General features: G+C 54.3%; 1 protein-coding gene across 1 annotated transcript; it reads left to right on the forward strand.

Moving 5' to 3' along the window:
* The first annotated feature begins 484 nt into the window (after positions 1-484).
* Positions 485-9,518, forward strand: CKMT2 (creatine kinase, mitochondrial 2). The gene is made up of 9 exons (XM_004586232.3): positions 485-656; positions 2,499-2,697; positions 3,575-3,670; positions 3,938-4,159; positions 5,631-5,716; positions 6,245-6,368; positions 6,740-6,874; positions 8,074-8,199; positions 9,260-9,518. Exons 1-9 carry the CDS (start codon positions 505-507, stop codon positions 9,377-9,379), a joined length of 1,260 nt encoding a protein of 419 aa, XP_004586289.2. The 5' UTR covers positions 485-504; the 3' UTR covers positions 9,380-9,518.
* Positions 9,519-19,458: the final 9,940 nt, after the last annotated feature.

Raw genomic sequence — 19,458 nt, forward strand, 5'->3', positions numbered from 1 at the left:
GCCCAGGGGAAGGCACCACCGGGCGACATTTGAGTAATTTCATGGGAGCAGGAAGCTGATGGGTGAGTGAGCTCCCCGAATTAAATCCAGGAGGGAAGAGGACCTCGGGCACTCTTAGTGTTGCACGTGTGGCCATGCCAGCCACATCAGAGCTGATGCCATGCTGGGGGCCTGGGTTCTCGGCCACACATGTGCACATCAGCCAGCTGCTGGAGCAGCCTGTCCCCCTGAGCCTGGGGGGAGGGGTCCTGCCAGAGTCCCAGGAGGCTCCCAGACGGGTGGAGTTGAGCAGAGAGAGCCCCCTGCTCTTTCTCCACTCTGAGACCCCAGCTTTCTCACACTCCGGCAGACAGCGGCGTGATCTCAGGCACGCCCCCCTGGCTGCGTCACCTCAGCTGGGTGAGCAGAAGGAGGGGCCGCAGTCCCCAAGGCTCTTCCTCTGCCGCTCTGCGGATCCATCTCCCCCGCCTCCTCTGCCTCACAGAACCTTACCCGAGAGAAAGGATGGCCAGCACCTTCTCCAAGCTGCTGACTGGCCGCAATGCTTCCCTGCTGTTTGCCACCCTGGGCACCAGTGCCCTAACCACGGGCTACCTGGTCAACCGGCAGAAGGTGTGTGCCGAGGTCCGAGACCAGCACAAGCTCTTCCCGCCGAGGTAAGTCCAGCTGGCAGTGCTGCCAGGGAGGCGCCTTGGCTGCGGCTCGCGAGCGGGGCACCTGCTGCTTGCCTAGGAGGCGGAGGGGTGACAGGCCCAACCACCATCACTCGAGCCTCCAGGAAGCTCAGCGAGCAGGGCAGAAGGTGTGGCAAAGTCATCCCTGCCCTGAGCACGTGTCCCTCCTCACCCTCTGATGCCCAAGTGCACGTTCCCATGCCTGGTGGCACACTGCCTCACAGCCTGCTCTCACGGGCCCGGCGGCCAGGGTCAGCTCTCCAGGGCACTGCTGGTGGGAAGTGGAAGGGGTGGGGAGCCGTGGACACAGCACGCTGTCAGTGCTGGAGCTGAGAGCCCACACGGAAAGGTCCACAGGGCCCCCTGCACTGCAGCGCCTGTGCCAGTGGGCATGGAGGGGCAGGAGGCATGCCGGGATCTTCCCCTGTGCACGTCCTGGGCTAGGAGAGCCCCGGGTGGGCCAGGGACTAATCCTCCCTGGGCCCTGTTCCCATCACTGGGTATTGTTCTCCAGCAGGCAGTCCTGCTGCCGTGGAGCTGTGTCAACACACAGAAGCTGCAGGTGCACGCCGGTGTCCACGGGTGCCTTCCTGGCATCTCTGGGCCCTCTGACCGCTAGCAAAGGGCCACAGTGTGCGTTGTTGAGGCTGTGACACACTGCCAAGTAACGAACAAAGAAGCCTGCTGAGGCCTGCTCCCCTTTCCTGGTGACTTTCACTCGCCCTGCCACCCCTGACCCCCCATCCCATTCCTGAGCCTTGGCCTTCAGTGGGGCCAGCGTTGTTTGTCAGCTCACGGGGCTGTTTTCCAGGTTGTTGTTTTTTTTAGTTTTTTTTTCCCCATGATTTATTTTAGGGGCTGGCACTGTGGCGTAGCAGGTAAAGCTTACATTTGTGGCACCAGCATCCCACATGGGCATGGCACACAGTGCTGTCTGCTCCGCTTCTGATCTAGCTCCCTGCTAATGTGCCCGGGAAGGTAGTAGAGGATGTGCCTGTATGTGGGAGACCTGGAAGAAGCTCCTGGCTTATTGGAACTATTTGAAACGCAGAGTTACAGAGAAAGGGAGAGAGATCTTCTGTCTACTTGTTCACTCCCCAAATGGCTACAGTGGCCAGGGGTGGGCCAGGCCCTGGCCAGGCACTCTGTCCAGCTCTCCTACCTGGGTGCAGGGCCCATGGGCCTCTCCCACTGCTTTCCCAGGCACATCGGCAGGTAGCTGAATCAGAAGTGGGACAGTCTGGCCATTGTGGGATGTTGGCACCATAGTGCTGGCCCGCCACAGCGCCGCCCCCCCAGTGCTGGCCCCCCCAGTGCTGGCCCCCCCCAGTGCCTGCCCCCCCAGTGCCAACCCCCCACAGCGCCGCCCCCCCCCAGTGCTGGCCCCCCCAGTGCTGGCCCCCCCAGTGCTGGCCCCCCCCAGTGCTGGCCCACCACAGCGCCTGCCCCCCCAGTGCCAACCCCCCACAGCGCCGCCCCCCCCAGTGCTGGCCCCCCCCAGTGCTGGCCCCCCCAGCGCCGGCCCCTAATGAGTCACTTGAGAGCAGTGAAAGAGAGTGAGTTGTTTGCCACTAGGTCCCTTCCCAGTGACCCACACAGCCTGGGCTGGGCCATGCTGAGCCAGCAGCCAGAGGCTCAACCTGGGTCTCCCTTGTGGACAACAGGGACCAAGGACTTCGGCCCTCACTGCCTCTTGGGGGTCGATGTCAGCAGGATGCTGGCCTCAGGGCAGGGCTGAGCCCAAAGCCGGGCACTGGCTGACAGGAGCAGGTTGCCAGCAGCGCCCTCACAGGCTGCTGGCCAATGGCTCTCCTCGCCCCGCAGCGCTGACTACCCTGACCTGCGCAAGCACAACAACTGCATGGCCGAGTGCCTCACCCCCTCCATCTATGCCAAGCTCCGCAACAAGGTGACGCCCAACGGCTACACTCTGGATCAGTGCATCCAGACTGGAGTGGACAACCCTGGCCACCCCTTCATCAAGACCGTGGGCATGGTGGCAGGCGACGAGGAGTCTTATGAGGTGAGAGGCAGTGGCTGCTTGCCAAGGAGGGCTGCCCTTCTGGCTGAGCCCTCTGCTCTGCGGGGGCAGTCTTGTGCTTTCTTGGGAGCTACTCCCATAAAGTTCCCAGGGAACAATCTAGAATGCTGATTGGCCTCTGGTGTCCCAGATGCAAACTTTGGTTGCTGCTGTGCCCACAGTGAGGGGCTGAACTGACACAAACCCGGAGCCCAGTGGTGGGCAGTTCCCGCAGGGCCACTGCAGTTGTGCTGTAGGGAGTCCCTTCCCTGCGACCCACTGGCCTGCACAGCACAGGCTCCTGTGCCAGCCCCCTCGCTTGGCCAAACCCTATGGTGTCGGCATCGTCCGTGTCCACAGAGAAGCCACTGTCCCCCGCTGGCCAGCTCTCACAGCCCTCCTGCCCCTGGCCCTTTACCCTCCTGTGCTCATGGCATCCCCCAGGCAGGCAGCCAGTACAGAGTGGCACCTGGCAGTGCCCCGCTCTAAGCATCCACAGCCATTGCTATGCCCACGGTTCTGGCTGCTGCCCCACAGGCCGGCCAGGGCCCAGCTGCTGAGTCCTCAGGGAGCCACCACTGCTGCCTGAGATACACAGCCCGGCTGTTAAGTACCAATCCACGTCACCCCAGGCAGCTCTAGAAGCTTCTCTAACCACCAAGGCCAGAATCTCTGGACCTCCCCTACCTCCCACCTTTGAATTCTTCACCTCAGAGCTTTCTTGTGGGGAGGGGAGACCACCGAAGACAGCAGCCTCACTGCCTCTGAAGGGGACTGTGGCCTCAGCAGGTGTCCTGCATCCTAGCCTGGAATCCTCATGAAACGGAGGGCAGGCCAGCCCAGGCCAGAGGACAGGAACTACAGTGCCTTCTGCCTGCAGGTGTTTGCGGACCTGTTTGACCCGGTCATCAAACTGAGGCACAATGGCTACGACCCCCGGGTGATGAAGCACCCCACGGACCTGGATGCGTCCAAGGTGAGCCCGCTCCCACTGCCCTGCAGCCTACAGGCCGGCATCTCAGGCCATGGTGAGGGAATCGGGGATGTGCTGGGGAGCTAGGAGGCTGGCTGAGCGAGGGTCCTCCTGCCCATGGCTTCGAGGAGCCCTGCAGGGTAGGCATGGTTGCACAGAACTTTGCATCTCTGTAAGCCTTGCCCTTCCCGCATCAAGCCACCTGCTGCCCTGGGCTGTGGGGTGGGAGCGTTCCCGCCTGGGCCTGTCTGAGCCACATGCTGTCCGCAGATCACCCAGGGCCAGTTTGATGAGCGCTACGTGCTGTCCTCGCGGGTGCGCACTGGCCGCAGCATCCGCGGCCTCAGCCTGCCGCCCGCCTGCAGCCGCGCCGAGCGCAGGGAGGTGGAGAACGTGGCCATCGCCGCCCTCGAGGGCCTCAAAGGGGACCTGGCGGGCCGCTACTACAAGCTATCAGAGATGACGGAGCAGGACCAGCAGCGGCTGATCGACGTGAGTGGTTTGGGCTGCTGGCTCGATGGGCACCACACGGATGTGGGCAGGCCTGGGGCTTTGCGGTCAGAGTATTGGTGGGCACCCTTCCTGCTGACTTTATAAGTCTGTTGTTGATGCTAGTGTAGGAAACCCTAATGGGCATCAGGAGCCAGGACTGGAGGGCAGAGACACGGGGCCATGTTTGGGCAGTCCCTGGAGCGTGGGCTCAGCATCCCCTGCAGCCCCACCCAACCACCCAGGTCCCTCTACATGCAGCTGAAACTGCAGGGTGTTTGCAAAAGTAACCAGAGCTTTAAAACAAAATATTGACAAAGTCCTGGCATTCCAGGTGATGTAAATGCCCTGAAACGCCCGGGCAGCAGGACCAGCTGTGGGCTGAATGTCTGGCCTCTGCTGGCGGGATGTTGCCCCTCTGTCCTTTGGTCCAGAACGGGCCCGCTAGCTCAGGTGGCTCCCTGGCCCGTGGGCTGCAGGACAGCCGACTCCCAGCTTGCCTCTTGCCTCTCCTACTTGGGGGGTCAGAAGGCAGCTCTCCCAGGCAGCACCTGATTCCTGGCTTTGGCATAACCGTGTCTGAGCGGATGGTATTGGCTCATCTCACTACGCCGAGAGACCGCCCACATGGCCGAGTCCTGGGCCAAATTTTGCTTGACCTGTGGGGTCGAGCAGGGTGGTGGTCCAAGGCCCGTGCCTGGGAGTCCAGGTGTTCGGGCCCTGTGGCTTCCTTGTGGCGTGGCTGTCAGGTCATCACTGCCTGTCGGGGAAGGAAGGAGCCGGGGATGCAGCAAGACACCAGCGTGTGGAAGAGACTTCTACAGTTCCTGCACTTGTAAACACCTGCTTATTTATTTGGAAGGCAGAGTTTTCAGGGAAGAGAGCGAGCTTCGTCCATTAGCCAGTTCACTCTCCAGACAGCTACAACGGCCAGTGTTGGGCCAGGCTGAAGCCAGGAGCTTTTTCAGCTTTGCTATGTGGGCTGTGGGTGCAGGGCCACAAACAGTGCTTCCCCAGCTGATGAGCCAGGAGCCAGACTGCAAGTAGACCAGCCAGGACTCAAACTGGTATTGCACGCAAGTTTTACCTGTCAGGCCACCTCAGCCCCCACTGCCCCTTGTCCCAGTCACTCTGCCGTGCCGCTAGGTTGGTGGGGACTGTGGACCCCACCATGACCCCCACCTGGACCAAGGCAGCAGCTCTTCAGCCTTCAGCTACGCTTGGACTTACTGAGTCCCAGCGCCCAGGGCTGGCTAGGTGACCAGCCCGAATCCCTGCGCATGGGTGACCAGGGCTGGCTGGGTGACCAGCCCGAATCCCCGGGCATGGGACGCAGGCACCAAGCCCAACGCCTATGCTACTCCCAGCAGACTTCAGCTGTTCGTTCATCCCCAGGTGAGCCGGTCGCTGGCCCCGGCTGCCACATCCGAGCTCATCGACCTCTGCTCTCTGCTCTGTCCCCTTCGGCCTGCAGGACCACTTTCTGTTTGACAAACCAGTATCCCCTTTACTCACATGCGCTGGGATGGCACGTGACTGGCCAGATGCCAGGGGAATCTGGTATGGATGTGTCTCCCCGTTTGCCACGTGTTTAGAGCAGCTCCTGGCACTGCGTGCCCTAACCTGGGGTTGCTGTGAGCTGCAGCTGACAGCATGTCCGGCTTCAGCTTCTTAGAGGGGACAGGCCAGTTGGGGGTGTGTGTACCTGAGCGTTCTCGTGTTTGATGCTGTCTGAGCTCATAGAGCCATGTCCTGACACTGCCAGAAGACACTGAGGACTGGAGGTGCAGGGGGTGTGGTGTGCACGTGCTGTGTGGCCAGCTGTCTTCAGTCCACTCCAGAGCTGCCCCCCTGGTGCTGACCACACTGGAAGGAGTGTGGGTCAGTGTTCATGGGCAGCGGCTGAGTGCGGACAGGCGGGCAGGGTCTTTACAGCAAGCCCATGACCTTGGCTGTAAATGGAATCATCCTGTAAAGCACTGTGAGATATTGACTCTGTTTGGAGACAAACTGGTTTCAAAACCTGCCTCTCCACGGGGCTCCTCCGGGCATGGACATTCTGTGGCACGTCCTGTTTCCCTCCTGCAGGCACAACTACGACAAGACGTTCCTCATTTGGATCAACGAGGAGGACCACACCAGGGTCATCTCCATGGAGAAAGGGGGCAACATGAAGCGGGTCTTTGAGCGATTCTGTCGTGGACTGAAGGAAGTGAGATGTTGCTTCGGGACAGTTAGAATCCGACTCTAAGACATAATGGTAGCTTCCAGGTGCCCTTGGGCACGGCCCTGCAGGGAGTGTGCCAGCCAACAGCTGGCCTTCCCTTTCCTAGAAGGCTCCGGGGGCTTAGACTCGGGCAGTCTGGTTACTGGCTGTTTTTTCATTTACAGCCCTTGGCTGTGGTCAGCAGGCAGGACTGGATTTGCCTCCACCATGGCAAGCCCACCACTCCCTGAGAGTGCTCAGTGTGCAAGCACACATGCTGCACCTTAACAGGCCAGGTTGATATTCTCGTAGAGGACACCCCGCTTCCGCCACGGCGAGCGCACGGTGCATGTCAGAGCATCCTCTGTCCCCTGCAGGTGGAGCGGCTGATCCAGGAGCGGGGCTGGGAGTTCATGTGGAATGAACGCCTGGGCTACATCCTGACCTGCCCCTCCAACCTGGGCACGGGCCTGCGGGCGGGCGTGCACGTGCGCATCCCGAAGCTCAGCAAGGTGGGCCCCTCCCCAGGACTGGCGGGGTGTCTGCTGGGGGACGGAGCCCACAGCACCACGGGTCCCCTCCCCAGGGTCGGCGGGGCACCTGCTGGGGGACCAAGCCCACAACACCGTGGGTCCCTCAACTCTCACCACAAATGGGAGGGAAATGAGGACGAAGGAACCAGAAGAAAGGCATGGTGGCTTCAAGATTATTTATTTGAAAGGTAAAGTGAAAAAGTGGGGTAAACAGGGGGCTTATGTATGGTGGTTCCCTCCCCAAATCACTGCAACAGCTGGGACCATACCAGGCTGAACCAGGACGTTGATCTTGGTCTCCCACAAGGAGGCAGGGGCCCAAATACTTGGTGTGCACCTGCTGTCTGTCCAGGTAGCTCCTGGGAGCTGGCATTGCAGGCAGTGGCTTAACAACACTGGCTCAAGGATGAGACCTTCAAATCCCCCTCCTGGGGTCAGCCTGGATGGAGCACTGGTATTTAGGGTGTCACCCATTCGCTTCTTCTGGAGCAGGTGGGTGAGCAGCATCCCAACCCTGCAGGGCCACCGTCCACTGCATGGTCGCAGTCAGACATGACCTCAGCTGGCCCGGCTCCAACCCCAAGGAAGAGGTCTGAGGTGCGGGAGGGTGACTGGTAGCTTCTGCCACACGCCACCAGATGGAGTTCTCATTGTATTTCCTGTGAACAAAGGTGTGAGGAGTGATGGTCAAAACTGCTCATACTAGGATAATGATTTGAAGAGATTTAACTCCACAATCTGAGTTGTATGATATGAATACAGCAAAGCTCACATCAGGATACAAAGGAGAAACTGAGGTAGGAGTCCAGCACACAGGCAGGGGTGAGGCAGCCCAGACCGAGTGCCTGCTGGAGCTGTGACCCAGGCAAGTGTGCCCTCAGCCTTGAAACCCAAGCCCTCCAATTCCCACGAGGGCCCACGGTGGTGGCCAGGAGGCCGTGCCCAGGTGTCAGCGCTCAGCCCTGGACCTCCCTCCCGCCTTTAGATTTTCCATGAGCTCATGGTTGTAACATCCCAGTCTCAGGCAGCTTGTTTGAGCCACAGCTGACAGAGAAGCAGAAGGCAACATGGTCTGTTCCCCAACCCCAACAATGCCCTGGCCTGGGCGAACCCCGCTTTCTCCACAGCAGCAGAGTTCCTGCTGCACCCAGCACCGATGGGGTGTCCCCGTGTTCTAGGACCCCCGCTTCTCTAAGATCCTGGAGAACCTGAGGCTGCAGAAGCGTGGCACGGGCGGCGTGGACACGGCCGCGGTGGCCGACGTCTATGACATCTCCAACATCGACCGCATCGGCCGCTCCGAGGTAATGGCCTGTGCCCCAGGCTGGCCCGGCAGACCTGGGGTCTCTCCTCAAGGGTCAGCTGCTTTGGGGGCTGCACAGTCACGCTAATAGGTATCATTAGAAAAGCTAGAGAATAGTTTTTACAGCCCAAACTTTTATTCTCAATGTAGCCTTCCATTCTAAGGGAGTTTTTCTAAATGATTTTTATAGTTACCACCATTCTTGTGTATTATATCACTCAATATTTAGCATTCTTCAAACTGAGTTTCACTTACAGAAATCACAACCCAGAGCCTCACTAGCACGTATGTTTAGACTTCCTGGGTTAACCATCAGAGCCCTTTACAGTCTCACTGGGCAGAAGCCATTTCTGTAGTTAGTGCTGCCAGCCTCCAGTCTGCTCCCTGTCCAGGAACGAGGCAGGGGTTGGGAGCACAGAGATGTGCTCTCCTCCAAGACACAGACCTGTTTTAAGATTTACTTATTACAAAGTCAGATGTACAGAGAGGAGGAGAGACAGAGGAAGACCTTCCATCCGAAGATTCACAGTGAGCTGCAATGGCCGGCACATAGTGCGCGCCCATCCGCAGGCAGGAACCTGGAACCTCTTCCGGGTCTCCCACGCGGGTGCAGATCCCAAAGCCCCGGGCCATCCTCAGCTGCTTTCCCAGGCCACAAGCAGGGAGCTGGATGGGAAGTGGAGCTGCTGGGATTAGAACCGGCGCCCGGGGCATTCAAGGTGAGGACTTTAGCCACGCCGCCGGGCCTGACCTGACTGTTTCAGAGCACGGCTTTAAAGAATTGCCTCTAAGTAATGCACTTGCCTGGCTGAGCAGCTGAAGCTGCCTGAGGGTCCTCACTGTAGGCAGCGGTCAGAGCCCAGGGTGCAGCACAGGCCTCCGGCCAAGGACGCGCACAGCCCCTCTTCAGGGACAGACTGCCTGCCCCGCGTTCTGTAAGGGCCAGAGGGAGAGATGGTGAAAGTCAGTCCAACCCGAGTTCCCATGCGCCCAGCACTGACCCTGCCGGTGCCGGCTGCGCTCACCCCCACCCCGGGCTCACCCCGATCCCACGCTCACAGGTGGAGCTTGTCCAGATCGTCATCGACGGAGTCAACTACCTGGTGGACTGCGAGAAGAAGCTGGAGCGAGGGCAGGATATCAGGGTGCCACCACCCCTGCCTCAGTTTGGCAAGAAGTGATTTGCCCTCTGCACCCGAAGCCACGTGTCTGCTGGTATGACAGACACAAAGCAGCCCCTACTTTGAGAGTTTTTGTAGACTTGGGGAAAATGTACAATTGTAGGTCCTGCCTAACTTTACAATAAAACTCTCCTTAATAGCTTTGCTTTGTTTCCCTTTGTCATCCCACCGAGGGAGAGTGCATCCGGTAGCAGCAGGCACAAACACTGAAAAGAAAGGCCAACACTGACAGTCCCGAGCCCCGCCCGCACATCTGCCTTCCGAGCTCTTCCGGCCAGCCTTAAGTCACGGCAGCACACAGCCCTGGTTTTCTCGAGCAGGAGCCAAGATGGCTGAGCAGTGCTGCCTCACAGGACACCACGGTGCCAGGGGTCCACGAGGAGGCCAGCGGCTGCCGCCTGGCACTGCTGTCTCTTCAGGTCAGAGTAGAAGAGGCTGCTGTGCACCCGCAGCTTCAGCTGACAGCACATCCACTCACCTACCGGCTTCTACTCCAGCCGGGGAGCTGCCTGGGGTGTGGGTGACAGCTGGCATCCAAGAAGGGAAGCTGCATTGTGTCCCATGCACCCTCCCCCTTCCCTGCCCTGGCAGAGCACCAGACTCAGCTGTGTAGGCACACTTCGGGTCAGCTGGCAGAGACCACTGGAGGAGGCAAGGCAGCACACAGATCCCTTCAGGCCCTTGCAACCTGAAACTGGGAATGGCTCCTGGGCAGTAACCTGGGAACTGCACTCACACCCTGGGATCTAGGGAGGGGGTGGCAGCAGCCCCCCCAAGGCGGTGGGGAGATCGGGGTAAGGACAGTACCTCTAGGAGTCCCCATGCACCCAGCGCTTTGGACACATACCTCCCAGAGTTCAGCTCTCATCGCCCAGTCCAAAGGCCAGGGTGTTATAAGCCCCAGCTGCAGGCCCCAAGGAAGGACCGCTCCATACCACATGGTCCTGTGGACAGCACTATGGGACAGCCTTCACTGTCCCTCAGCACCAAGGTGGTGGCCCTGGCTAGCAGAGTCCCCAGGGTGACCAAGACCGAGGAAACCCAGCTCATCTCAGTCACACGTCCAATTCGACGAACTGTAGCACATTAGACCCCGTGTCACTCGACAGCTCACATGGTTCCTGCCAAAGACCGCAAGCCCAGGCCACCCCCTGGGCTCACCCAGAGCCACACAGCCAGCCCGCCACACGTCCAGCAACACCACTGCACAGAGCACACCCGCTCAGACCTCAAGGTAGGGACATGGGGGACATAAAGAATGACACAGCACGACACCTCCACCATGGGATCTCTCATGCAGGAAACCTTTGAAATGCCAGAAACACTGTAAATAATCACGGTAAGTAGATGCAACACAAGGGACTACAGAGCTTGAAGGAGAGGCTCAGGAGCTCACATAAAGTTTTGAGATAACACTTTGGTGAAATAAAAACTACAACTGAGAACCTTAATAGCAGGAGAGAACAAGTAGAGGAAAGAATTTCTGACCTGAAGAGCAAGACTTGAAATAATCCAACTAGACAAAAAAGAATGATAGTGTAGGTGAAGTCTGGGATGCCATTAACAATCGAACAAGCATCTTTCTAGCTGTTTGCAAAGGGGAAAGGTACTGAGAAGCCACTAAACGACATACTTAACAATTTTTCATGTCTTGAAAGAGACACGGGTATTCAGTTACAAGCAGCTCAACCCGAGGCCTGTGGTCGTCAAACTGTCAAGTTACAGGCAAGGAGAGAATCGTGATTTAAAGCAAAGCATCAAGTCATGTATAAAGGAAGACCAATCAGGCTTCCTCAGACTGCTCAGCAGAAACCAAGGCCCGAAGACAGCAAGATGGTATGTGCAACAAAACCCTTCCAACCAAGAACACTATATGCAGAGAAGCTGTTCTTTCCAATTGAAGGAGAAAAAAGATTTCCCTAATGAGCAAAACCAGAATTTACCACCCTCCTGGTTCTTGTCTTTCAATATTAACTTTGAAGGTAAATGTATTAAAACCAAGACCTCATTATATGCCACCATATTTCAAAGATACACACAGACTGAAAGTGAAGACATTCCAGGCAGGCAAACCAAAAGTGAGCAGCTGTCCTCCTGTCAGATAAGACTTCGAGTCAAAAATGTTGCTAAAAATTCAGCAAAATGATATCTCACAGAAACACACACACCCAACACAAGATCACTCAGATATATACTGTCAGACCTAAAGGAACAGGCACCAGATCCATAATGGGCGATTTCCAAAACCCCCACTCACCAGTGGACACACCAATTAGACAGAAAATCAACAGAGATACATCAAGTTGAACCATACTGTTGAGCAAATGAGCCTAAGCCAAAAGCCACAGAATGTATGTTCTTATTAGACCATGGAACATTATCTAGCACAGACCACAAATATCAGGCCACAAACAAGTCTTAGTATATTCAAAATGACTGAAATCATACCATTTATCTTCTTAGATCACAAAGAAATAAAACTAAAAACCAACAACAGAAGAACACAAATATAAGGAAATTAAACATGCTACTGAATGATGGATGGGCCACTGAAGAAAAAGAAAAAACTGCCTTGAAACTAAAATGAAAACAATGCATCAAACTTGGGGAATGCAGCAGCAGGAGCAGTAAGAGGCCAGTTATTAGGAACAAAACAGGACCACCTCACATAAATGACTTTAAGGTGCACCTCAAACATCCAAAACTGGCAGGTAAGAAATATGGAACAAAACGGAAATAAATGAAATTGGAACTAAAAAGATAAAAGCTCAACAGGAGTGATTTTTCAAGAAGATAAACAAAACAGATAAAATCTCAGCCAGACTAACACGGAAGAGAAAAACTCAAGGAAATAGATTAAAACAGAGACATGACAACCAATACCACTGAAATGCAAAGGGTTATAAGAAACGGCCATGAATAACCGATAAGGTGGAAAACCTCAAAGGGACAGATCGACTTCTGGACACGTGGAACTTACCAAGATTAAATCAAGAAGGTACTGAGACCAGAGCTGTAGCCAAACCTCCCACCAAGAATGACCCAGGCCCTGGTGTCTTTGCTTCCTAATTTCACAAGACATTTTACGTGGAATTAAGTCCATTACTTTTCAAACTATTCCAAAATACTGAACAAGATGCAATTCTGCCAAACTCTTAAATTATTTGAGTTAGACAAACAAAAGGAGAGGGAGGGAGACATGGAACCTTCTATCAGTTGGCTTACAGCCCAGGAGACTGAATGGCTGCAGCTGGGCAGGTCTACAGTCAGGAACCTGGAATTCCATCCGGGCCGCCCTGTGGCAGCGGGGCTCAAGCACTTGAGCCAAGCTCCACTGTTTTCCCAAGCATGTTAGCAGGGAGCTGGATTGGAAATAGAGCACCCAGGACATGAACCCGTGTCATCATGAGATGCTGGCGAGGCAGGTGCATGCAGCTTTATCCACTCCACCACAGTGCCAGCCCCATGCCAAACTCTTTATGAGGCTGGCATCACTCATAGTAAAATTGACAGACACAGAAACTATAGATCTGCACTCTGCATGAACATAGAATGATTCTCAACAAAGTACTAGCAGGTGGGATTGGAAATCACACTGAACAGATGACAGATCATGACCAAGCGGGACAGATCCCAAGGTGGCTCGACATTTACGAATTAATAGTTATCATAACACATCGATACACTGCAGAACCAAAACTGCCCAGCCCTGCCGACACAGGCAGAGGAAGGACCTGCTGAGATTCAGCATGTCCTCACGGTCACTCGCCCTCCACAAACGAGGTATAAAGTCAAACTACACAGGACAGGCAACGGCCAGCACCAGAGTGCCAAGAGCACTTCCCTCAGATCTGGAACTTCCAGTGCCTTATTCAACACAGTACTGGAACATTTGGCCAGAGCAGTTAGGGAGGAGAAAGAAAGGTTACCAGAACTAGAAAAGGGAAAGAAAATCTCCGTGCTTGCAGATGACATGAGGCTGTCCTCACACAAACCCAAGCACTCCACCGGAAAGCTGCCAGAAGTATAAACCAACTCAGTAAAGTTGCAGGTTACCTTCAAAAAAGTAATTTCATATGCTAATGGTGAACTTAAAGAGAAGAAGTCCCATTCACAAGGCTCACACACACACGATAAAAATGTTCAGAAATAAATTTAACCAAAGGAGTGAAAGATCTCTATGATGAAAATTATCAAACACTGATGGAAAAAAATCAGAGGACACAAAAACAGAAACACATTCCCGTTCCTGGCCTGGAGGCAGCAGCTGCATGAAAACAGCTTTCCGACGTCACCTGCAGATTCCACGCTCTCCGTACAGAGCCCAGGAACAACTCACATCCAGCCAATGGATTCAACCAAAGCGCCCAGAACATAACACCGGAGTAAGGATACTCTCCAACAAACGGTGCTGGCAACCCTGGATGTGTGAGCGTGCAAGAATGAAATTAGATCCAGGCCACTCAGGGACAAAAGCCAGCTCAGAGTGCAACAAAGAACAACAGTTAGACCCCGAGGTGATGAAGTCGCTCAAAGCAAATCTAACAGAAACCCTTCAACACTGCTGTAGAGCAGGACTTGTAGGCGAAGATCTCCAAAGCAGAACTAAACAAGAGGGACTGCATCAAACTCAGAAGCTGAGCACATCAGGCAGAATGATCTGCAGCATGAGTGACACCCTTCCTACAAAGGACTAATACACAGAATGTATCAGCAACCTAAGAAATGCAGTAACAGAAAATCCAGGTAAGAAACGAGCAGAGGGCCTAGCGTGGTAGCCTGGTGATGAAAATCCTCGCCTGGTACACACTAGGATCCCATATGGGCATCGGTTCTAATCCTGGCAGCCCCGCTTCCCATCCAGCTCCCTGCTTGTGGCCTGGAAAAGCAGCTGAGGATGGCCTAAAGCCTTGGGACCCTGCACCCATGTGGGAGACCTGGAAGAGGCTCTGAGCTCCTGGCTTCAGACTGGCTCAGCTCCGACCACTGTGGCCACTTGCGGTGAATTATCTGACGGAAGGTCTTCCTCTGTCTCTCCTCCTCTCTGTACATCTGACTTTCCAATAAAAATAAATCTTTTTTTCCCATATTATTATTTTTTATTAATTACAGTGCATTATGTGACACAGTTTTACAGGCACTGGGACTCCCCCCACCCCTCCCCAAACCCTCCCCCATGGTGGGTTCCTCCACCTTGCTGCGTCACCACAGTTCAAGGTCAGTTGAGATTCTTCCACTGCGAGCATATATCAAGCACAGAGTCCAGCATCTCATTGTCCAAATTCAACGGCTTGTTGGGGAGACCATATCTGGTCTGAAGGTAGAGCCAGCAGAGTATCATCCCGATCAATTAAAAGCCCTGACATAACATCAACAACAATTTATAATGTTATGGAATTAATTGACATGGTATTGAGTAACCAACATGTTAAAAAAAAATGAGCAAAGAGCCTTAACTGCTCTCAAAAGAAATGAAATGACCAAAACACTCAAGGTCACCAGCCAATCAAAACCACACTGACGCATCACCTCACCCCCACCAGATATCCAAGATATCCAGAGTACCAAATGCTGGGAGGCTGGGAATGGGGAACCCTTACACACTTTGGGGGGATCACAAGCTAGTACAGCCACAGTGGGAAACCATACAGAGAAACTGGAAACTCAAAGACCTGCCACAGGATCCAGCACTCCCGACAGGAAGGCGACGCGTCGGACACCTGTCCCAGCACATTCCGAGCAGCGCCATTCACAGCAGCCACAGCATGACTTCCAGCAAGCTGTCCCGCAGCGGCTGAGCGGCTCGAGACCGTGCTGTGTGTACACAATGCAGCTATAAAGAACGAGATTCCGAGACTTACAGCTAAACAGATACAACGGAGGGCATCCTGTTGAGTGAAAGCCACCCAACACACAAAGACAAATCCTGCATGTTCCCTTACATGCAGAAGCTAAAATTTAAAAACAACAAATCAAAAAGCAGAAAACAAACAAGAAATGCCAGTGTGAGCTCGTATCGGTACAAACAGAGCTTTTTCAAGCTTTGTTTTAAAAAAATCCATTTTCTGTAAATAGCAAGAGGGTACATTTCTGTCAACAGTGGAAGTTATCCAGGAGGACAACAGGCCTGACTATTACCGGGAACCTGCTACAGCAACAGTCGGTCCCCCACGTGTGCGTCTGGCTGGGTCTCACGGAGCCGGGGGCCAGGGAAAGCCTCCAGAGAAACAAGGCAACTCGCAACTGAAGATCCGAATGGGCTGTGGGCTCAGGAAAGGGTCAGGCGAGCCATCCAGAAAGGTGTCACCGGCCCGGGCGACCGGTCCAAGCGTGTGGCCTAGCAGATCCAGAGGTTATGGGTGAGCGGGGGTCCCAAGGTCAGTCTGCGTTGTTTCTCAATGTAACTGAACCTAAGCCACTCCACATGCAAGACCAGGGCTGCTAGCTGAAGATCAGGAGCCAGTTTTGCACCCGGCAGGAAAGCAACACGGCAGGTGTGACGGCTGGAGCAGCGGGGTCAGGGTCAGGCCCATGTTTGTCTCCTCCCCGGTGCGTGCAGAAAATCAAGTACAGAAAGAACACAGCCGCGCATGGTGAACAGGCCCTGCACGAACGTGAGGGGCACAGACCATGCCTGGCGTCTCAGCCAGGGACACGGCGCCTGCCAGGGTGAGTGAAGGGCCAGTCCCCCAGCCAACACCTGAAGACCACGGATGGGAGAGAGCCCTATGCAGTGGCTAGTGGATCTGAGGGACAGAGAAGATGGGGGGTTCTGGAGAGCACCCCGAAGCTGGGACCACCCTGCCAGAAGAAGTCTCCACCATGTGACACCAAGCAGCTTCCCTGACTCAGAAAAACAGTAACACCTACGTCAGAGCCGTCAGAGCCGATGGACGGTATTTAGCAAGTTTACTAAGAAGCACTCCCCAGGGGCATGACAAGCCGCTGGCTGCAGCGCTCACACCAGACACAGCAGCACCAGCTGAAGTCCAGCCGCTGTTGTGTTTTGTTCCAAGATTCACTTTTACTGGAAAGGCATAGTTACACAGAGAAAAATCTCCTACCCGCTGGTTCACTCCCCAAATGACCGCAACAGCTGCAGCCGAGCAGACACAAGGCTGGGAGCCAGGAGCTTCTGCCAGGTCTCCCCCGCGGGTGCAGGGTCCCAAGCACTTGGCCCGGCCGCCACTGCTTTCCCAGGCCACAAGCAGGGAAGGCTCAGAACTTGGTCAAGGAGAGCATTTACTGGAAATGACAGAAACTGAGAAAGATACCAAGACGGAGTGGCACTACCCACTGCTACACGGTGTTATCCGGTGTGACCTGGTCACCCCAGGAAGTGCTTTCTAGTCCTCGAACTAATTCACTCCTCCCAGGAGACACACACTACTCACGGTTTCCATTTTGAGACACTGAACATAACCAATGCCACTTCCAATTTCTGGGGTTGTCACACTCTGACTTCACCCTCAGAACAAAACGCTCCTAAGTACAAACCAAGTCTAGAATGAATTCCTAATCAATCTGGCACTTGATTCTTCTCCCAGCTCCCCTTCCCTGAAAGCTCTCCGACAATGTTCCAATTATGTAACAGCACCTAGCTTAGGTACTCTGCCAAGCGCTGGGGTGTCAGGATCCTACTTACAGCTCAGTGGAAGCTAGAATCTTGTCCTCAAACAAGTGCAAATACAAGTCTCTCAGGGGCAAGAAGAGTGCACGCAGAGAGATAAAGGGACTTCTAACTGTTAATTAAAAGCCATATCTTCTACTAGCCAAGGTAGTTACAGCATGCAAATAGGGTTTTGTTTGTTGTTTTTTAAACTAAGCTCTGAAACAAGTAACAACTGTGTCAGCAGGAGCTTCCGAGTCACACCTGAGCGGAACACGATCCCTCTGCCTCCCTGGGGAGTCTTCTCCCCTCAGGCCACACAGCAGCACCAGCCCAACCAAGCCGGGCTCAGCCACTCACCTGTGACAGATTACAGACGAGCCGAAGTGGAGAGAGTTCTTACCTTACACAGTCTTTCCAATTACATAACCAAGGCAGTGACGTCTGCATTTTTCATTCACCATAACCTAAGGAAAAAACAACACATTCTGCATTAGGACGCAATACACGCAAATGCCAAGACGTAAAATTCCCATCACCGTCCGGCCGGCGTACTGCCGGGGATGCACCCAACACTTCTCCGCCCCACACCACCCTCTTGAGCTTTTATAGAATCAAACTGTAATCCACTCAGCTGGTTCACGTCGCATTAATGGGATGCAAGCGAGACTTCCAAGTACAGAGCCACGGTCAGGCTCGCCAGTGCCCTGCCGTCGTCTCTGTCCTTCCAGCATTTCGCTCCATTCTCTATGGCTCCCTCTATTTGACCAACAGCTCAAGGTTATGCAAATAGTTGCTCGGAAGGAATGTGTCATTCCAACCCAACCACGTACAGGATGTGTTTAGCTGTTCACCAGCTGTGCCAATCTGGGAGACAGGCTCAACTGAGCATGCCTGAGAATGTGGGTACAAGACTGCACGCAGAGCAAGAGCCTCAACTTCTGCTTTAACACCTCCCCCAGAAGCTCAGCCACCTGTGCTTTGGTTGTTCATATGAACATCTGTGGAATGACTTTTATGCAGTATAACCTTATATATAAAAACAAAATGATACATTTTTTATTTACTCACAAAACATACCCAGAGCTGTGTACCAGCAGACCTGCCCTCTTATCCGTGACTGCTGATACACACACACATCTACGCCAAGGAGCGGGGAGAGCTCACCCCGGAGAACTCAGTGCTGGATCTCTGTGGCACACTCAGCTCCTGCGGGAAGGCCTGGGAGCCCCCGCTGCAGCCCAAGGCCCCTGCAAGAGCCACTCTAAACCGCAAGCCCCTTCCCTCCCCCCATCACCCGGGCAGGCCTTGTGGGCCGAGCCACACCTTCACTCCCGTCAGTCCAGGACTGTGTCATCTCCCTGTCCAGCCACAACAGGACAAAGGAGGCAGCCCTCTTCCGCCCGGTCCCTCACTGCTCTGCCCAGGGCTGCCTCGGCAACACGGACTTGCCAGCTTGGCTCCCCGACACAGCAATCTGTCATCTCCTTGTAAATATCAAAAGTATGCCATAACCACCTAAGATGTCTAAATTGAACATGCATAACTTTACACATAAGGGACACTTTACAATTAAATATATAGCCATATAGAAATCTATAAATATCTAATTTTAACGAAGAAACATAATAAACATATCACTTAACCTGCTAGGTAAGGTACATTATAGATACTTATTCCAGGAGTGGCACAGTGGCATTCAGGCTAATCCTCCGCCTGTGATGCCAGCATCCCACTGGGCATCGGTTTTAGTCCCAGCCACTCTACCTCCCATCCGGCTACCTGCTTATGGGAGACCTGGAAGACGCTCCTAGCTGCTGATTGGCTCACCTCTGGCTGCTGCAGCCAATTGTAGAGTGAACCAGCAGACACAAGATTTTTTTGTCTCTCCTTCTCTCTGTAAATTTGTCTTTCAAACCAGGAAAAAAAAAACCTAAAAATAAATAAATAAAGCCTTCCGTTGCCTGCCGTGGTGGGCTCAGAGGGGACAGGAGGATGGGAATGAGTCCAGTGGGCCATCTGGGGGCTCACTCCCAGGCAGGTGCAGCTTGCAAGGATTTCCTCAACCATGGACTGGCGAGATGGACAGCATCTCATAACTACTGGACTCACCTGAGCAGAACCCTTGATGTGTGCTCCACACTGGGGACCCTGGGACACTGGGTGGCCGTTCCCCACCCCTGGGTGCGGCTTCTCCCTCATCTTCCCCACTTCCCCCAGACACAGGAAGAAAAAGAAAATTTGGAAACAAGGGTCTCACCTACTTTTCCCTAATCCTCAACCCTTCCTACCCTAATCAGCTATGCAAACATCATAAAAAATTTATAAATAAATAAAAATAAATACTTATTTCACGTTTAAGTGTAAGGAATTATCCAGGGGTTTAAGATTTTATTGGGAGACATATAAAATGAGGGATCCTAAAAATCTTAAACACTCCCCGAAGAAGCCAAAACCCGTTCCACTTGAG

Source organism: Ochotona princeps, chromosome 28 (assembly GCF_030435755.1).
Source record: "Ochotona princeps isolate mOchPri1 chromosome 28, mOchPri1.hap1, whole genome shotgun sequence".
Taxonomy (NCBI): domain Eukaryota; kingdom Metazoa; phylum Chordata; class Mammalia; order Lagomorpha; family Ochotonidae; genus Ochotona; species Ochotona princeps.

Coding starts and splice junctions, on each gene's coding strand:
- CKMT2 (XM_004586232.3), top strand. CDS start 505: ATGGCCAGCACCTTCTCCAAGCTGCTGACTGGCCGCAATGCTTCCCTG. Junction 2,698..3,574: donor GCGACGAGGAGTCTTATGAG/GTGAGAGGCAGT, acceptor TTCTGCCTGCAG/GTGTTTGCGGACCTGTTTGA. Junction 6,369..6,739: donor TCTGTCGTGGACTGAAGGAA/GTGAGATGTTGC, acceptor TGTCCCCTGCAG/GTGGAGCGGCTGATCCAGGA.